Source organism: Chrysochloris asiatica, unplaced genomic scaffold (assembly GCF_000296735.1).
Source record: "Chrysochloris asiatica unplaced genomic scaffold, ChrAsi1.0 scaffold00104, whole genome shotgun sequence".
Taxonomy (NCBI): domain Eukaryota; kingdom Metazoa; phylum Chordata; class Mammalia; order Afrosoricida; family Chrysochloridae; genus Chrysochloris; species Chrysochloris asiatica.
Genome location: NW_006408622.1, coordinates 2229185 through 2234061, shown reverse-complemented (window position 1 = coordinate 2234061; position 4877 = coordinate 2229185). Strand labels below are relative to the sequence as shown.

At 61.7% G+C, this 4877-nt stretch overlaps 1 protein-coding gene across 1 annotated transcript; it reads right to left on the bottom strand.

Moving 5' to 3' along the window:
• Nucleotides 1-632: 632 nt before the first annotated feature.
• On the bottom strand, nt 633-4504 carry VSTM2B (V-set and transmembrane domain containing 2B). The gene is made up of 4 exons (XM_006867382.1): nt 4423-4504; nt 3682-3866; nt 2662-2691; nt 633-1202 (listed from the first exon to the last, which is right to left on the bottom strand). The coding sequence occupies exons 1-4, from the start codon at nt 4502-4504 to the stop codon at nt 633-635; spliced, it is 867 nt and encodes a 288-aa protein (XP_006867444.1).
• Nucleotides 4505-4877: the final 373 nt, after the last annotated feature.

The following is a 4877-nucleotide window of genomic DNA, read 5'->3' as shown; positions in this document are numbered from 1 at the left end:
GTATAGAAACTACCACAGAGAGTGGCTCCTCTCAGGTGTTTGAGGGCCTAAGAATCACCCAGAGAGGTAGCAGATGACAGCAGTTAAGAGACGCTGCCAGAGCAGTTCCCACAGTTTCCTATGAAACTGTTCCAGAGGCCCATCCCAGCGCTGCAAAACCCGTCTGTGCGACTTTGCATCAAACACGACTGGGCTTAAAATCACACAGTGAACCCTGCGAGCAGACCCACTTTGGCCTTTGAGCAACAAGTTTGGCAACGCCTTGGGAAGACTGTCCAAGCTCCCACAGGCCCCCAGGTCAAGAACTAGAAGTCCTTTTCCAGTCCTTCCGCGCCCCCGCCCCTCCTCCGGTGCCGGCAGTAGCCCCTCCGGGCCTGCGGAGTAAAGTAGGTTCACAGCTGAGTGTAGCTCTCCACACAACGAGGAGGTCTTTGGTACAATACGGTCTCAGATAACCAGAGCTCGCGGACAGGGAGCCCTACATGCATAAATACACTTAGTGACTACTTCAAGAGACCACCAGTAACGACGGGGAAAGCCGCGGGAAGTAAACAGATTATTCCAAACAGAAACCTGGGAAACCCGGGCGCACCCAAGTTAAACCCAGAGACTACGCATATGCAAATTCTCCTCTAAGTCTCCAGCTCTTCCAGGAGACCCCCGGGGGCGTCCGCCGCAGACCCCGCCCTCCCCCGCGCGTGCGCGTCGCACTCCCGGCGCTCGCCCTTACCCGAGCGGTGCCGCTGGCGAAGGAGGACTGCTTGGCCGGGTGGCGGGGACGCGGAGGAGGCGGCGGCCGCGGCCGCTACAGTGGTGGTGGCGGCGTGGGCCGCAGAAGCGACTTCGGCGATTCCGGGATCTGGGGAACCAGGCGGGCCCCCGGATGGCGGTGGGCTCTTGTCGCCGCGCCTGGGCTCAGAGGTGGCGCGGTCCACGGTACCAGTGGGGCCCCCGGCGTTGGCTGCGATGGCGGGGCCGTGGCGACGCGGGCCACTGCTCTGGATGTGAGACACGGCCTCTGCAGCCTGCATGTTGGGCGGCGCGAAGCGCGAGAGCACGCGTAGCAGCGCCTGGGCCTTGTGCTCTTGCGTGTCGTCGTCGCTGTAGTCCGACACGCGGCACTCGTACACGCCTTCGTCCTGCCGCCGCACGGCCGACAGCCGGAGCCGGTGCGAGATGTCATTGCCCTGGACGCGCACGGTCTGCAAGGAAGCGGGGATTGGGCAGTCAGAAGCCGGGCTGGGCAGGCTCGGGACCCCACTCCTGGCTCGCGCTGAGCAGCCGCGCCGGCCTCTGCGTTCCCGTCTCCGGACAGATATGGAGTGAGAGAAAATACAGCTTTCCGTTCACTCCATGTCTCCCCAGTGGCACGGGTCTCCTACGCTCTTGGACCCCGAGTTGCCGTGCCCATTGCATTGTGCCCCCAGTACCCTATCGCCGACCGTAACCGATCGTTCCATTTGGCATCCCCTCTCCCTCCAGACCTCTGCTTCATCGTCCCACAGCTTTCTCTTCCGGACTTTAGGATTCCACCCCGCCCCCGCCCCCCTCCTTAACCCTCCCAAGTCTTTCTGGCAGCCCGCAACCTTGCGCTCCAACAGACCGCATCGCCTGTAGTCCCGCCCTCCATCTCTCCCCGCACCAACAGTCCTTTTTCTACATCGGGTTCTCAAGGAAGCTTGCCTGCCCCCCCCCCCCCGCCACATACGCAGTTCTATCCTGCCCCATAGGGTCGCTATGAGTCGGAATCCACTCGAGGTCAGTGGGTTTGGGTTGGCTCCCAGACCACAGCTACTCCTCTGCCCTCCCAAGGGCAGTGCTGTTTGCTGGGGCTCGCCTTGCCCAGCGGGAGCCCGAAGCTCCCATAGAATAGCATCGGATTAAGACTGGGGGGCGAGGAGGGAGGAGAAACACCCCACTTCCTCCTCATTGCCCTCATCATGCTCTTAGAGAACCCTTACCTTAGAACCGAACCCACGAGGAGGCCCTGGTTATCTCAAAAAACCCCACAAACTCTCTGCCACTGAGTGGGTTTCTACACAGAGACCCTAGAGAGTAGATTCCCCAGATTGCAAATCTTTACAAGAGCAGACAACCTCATCAGTTGGCGGATTTGAACCACTAAGCTTGCTTTAGCAGCCCAATGCTTAGCCCACAGCACCACCAGGGCTGCTGGTGTTCTCCAGGCCCTTATAATTTCACGTTCTAACCGGGGAGTCTCTGATGCATCTCCCGCCAGAGTTCTGAACCTCGCGCACCTCCTGTAAGCCTACAACACCCAGCAACACAATGCCGCAGGCGAAGCGTGAGGGAAGGCGAAGAAGAACCCACCAGCACGAGTATCGGGCTGCAGTGCCGGCGAAGAGAAGCGCGGCCCTGCGGTTGGAAGAAATGCCTGCAGAGCTAGCAAAAACGTAAAGGCCAGGGCCCGCCATCCTGACAAAGGGGACTCAGGCCTCAGACCCTAGATGTACACCGAAAATAAACCCGATGCAGCCATCAGCGGCAGATGGCGCCCGGACACACCAAGCAGCGGAAAAATGCAGAGCCGAGAGCAGGACCCTGCCTTCGTAGGGTCGCCAAGGCTTTCTAAAGAGGGAGCTGCGGGACACGAAACGGCCGGAAGGGGTCTCCCGCGGCCCACGTTGGGCTCACACTTACGCTGATTTTTGTTGCATCCTTACTCGTCACCTAAAATGCAAAGAGCAAGAGAGGTGTTAGGCTCCTGGCCTTCAGGCCCAGGAAACTCAGATTCACCTATCGCAAGTGAACTATCTGTGGGCAGTCTGGGACCGGATGCCGCCCAGGATGTGGTAGGATTAAAGGACACCTGGATGCTCAGTTTTACCGGGAATTGGGGCTTGGAGTTGACATGATGTCTGTGTGAGGTGGGGCTCCCTAACACACAATCTGCCAGGGGATAAGGGAGGAGAGGCTGGATTGTCACCAGGGTGAGAAGGAAGGCCCATCTCCCTCTCATTCCCTGCCCAATACGCCCACATCCGCAACATCTACCTTCTAATTTGGGGGCCTGAAAAACTGGATGGAACGATGGATGTAGGGACAGGACCAAGTGGGAGACTGGGAGCAGTAACTTCCAGATTGGACCCTGGGGAGAGGGCAGCTGTGTTAAGTGTGTTAGAAAGAGTGTGGATTACTGAGGTAGCTGACAGTGTGGTCCGGTTTTCATCTGCAGGGAGGACGCCCCACAGATTTTTTTTGGGGGGGGCGTTGTAGGTGATTTGCTAGCTTGTCTGCACATGGTGCTTTGCTAGCCTCTGGAACGGAGTCCAGAGTAGCTTAACTCATTGGCTCTGTGCCATGGTAACCTCAGTGTGGTAGAGCCCGGGGCAGGGTCCTCCCTCAACACCCAGCATGCACCAGAAGCTGTGCCCACAACCAGCAAGCAAGCAGGCAGACTGGTTGAGGTATGGATTTTTAGGGGCTGGATATGAAGCGAATTCGGAGTGGGTTCTGAAGAAGGAAAACTCCAAGGAATTGGCAGGGTTTGGGGGTTTACGCTGAAGATGCTGTGGATATAGGGAGGGTACGAGATGCGCAGCGCCACAGGGCGGCGCTCTTAGTTCGCGAACTAGGCTGCCTTCGGCTCAGGGCTCACCCCCACCGTCCCCGGCCTGATCCGGGTGAAAGCGGACGCCGCGTGGGCGGCCGGTTGGCTACCTTGCTTCGGGCGCCGGGCACACTGAGCGCCAACTCGTGCAGCAGTTCCCGGGGCGGCTCTTTGAGGTACCACCATTGAATTTCCAGCGAATATGATGTGGCTCCGCTGGCCCGGAACGCGCAGGGCATTTCGATGTCGTCTCCTTCCCGCACTGTCACATCTTTGGGGACTTCGGTGAATGTAGCTGGGGGCGGGGAGAGAGAGGCGTGACCAGCTGCGGGGCGGGGGCCAGGGGCAACCCCAGGCAAGGCTGTCTGTCCCCTAAGCGCTGGCCTTGAGCCCCCTCCCACTAGCCACACTGAGGCCCGCGGCGGGAGGCGCTAACAAAGTTCGGTCGAGCAGCAGCAAGATCGCAGCAAGGACCGACCGCTAGCTGCAGGCTGCTTCCGTCCTGATTGGGCTGGGCGGTAGGGGAAGCTCACGATTCTCCCCCGCACCCAGCAGCACCACCAGAGTCAGGCTAGGGAGAGCCAACTCTCGCGCTCTGCAGGCCACCTCTGCAGTCGGAGACCCGGCCGGGTTCAGAACGACCCGGGCGAGGGTGCCGCCGCCGCGGTGCCCCTCCGCTGCTCAGGTCCCCTCGGCCCTCCAGGCCCGGAGGCACACCGGGATTGCTGGAGACTGTGAAACCTTCCCCTTTTCTTCCTCCTCCTCCTTCGCGGCGACCAAGACACGCTTGTTCTGGCGGCCCCGGCGAGGACCCCCCGCGCCCCCCGCGGCAGCAAAGTTCCCGCGCTCACCGTTGGCCAAGAAAAGCAGCAGGGCGTGCAGCAGCAGCGGCGGCAGGTATCCGAGGGCGCCGAGCCGGTTCCGCTGTTCCATCTCCCGCGTGGGGCGCGGCGGCGGCGGGGGCCCGGGCGCGGAGAGGCGGCTGTGGCGGCAGCGTGGGCACGGATCCGGCTCGGGCTTGGGCTCAGGCTAGGACGTCTCCGAGCCTGCCATGGCCCCGCGCTGCGCCCCCTCCCCCGGCCGCCGGCGGCCGCCAATCAGCCCCGTTCCCTCGCCGGCTGCCCGGCGCGGCTCCGGAGGGGGGCGCTGCGCTGGGAGCGCTGAAGGCGAGGTCCTGCCGGGAGGTTACTGAAGATCCGTCTGTGTCTTCCTCAGTCCGTCGGTCCACAGGACGATAGGGATCCGCAGTTCAGTCTCTGCCCGGCGGGCCGGGCAGGAGACGGGCCGCGCCGGGATCCATCCCTGG

Excerpts from the sequence above, each read along its gene's own strand:
- VSTM2B (XM_006867382.1), bottom strand. The coding sequence starts at position 4,504 with ATGGAACAGCGGAACCGGCTCGGCGCCCTCGGATACCTGCCGCCGCTG. Across the intron at positions 3,867-4,422 it reads GCTGCTTTTCTTGGCCAACG|CTACATTCACCGAAGTCCCC; the intron begins GTGAGCGCGGGA and ends CCCCGCCCCCAG. Across the intron at positions 1,203-2,661 it reads AGGATGCAACAAAAATCAGC|ACCGTGCGCGTCCAGGGCAA; the intron begins GTAAGTGTGAGC and ends GCTTCCTTGCAG.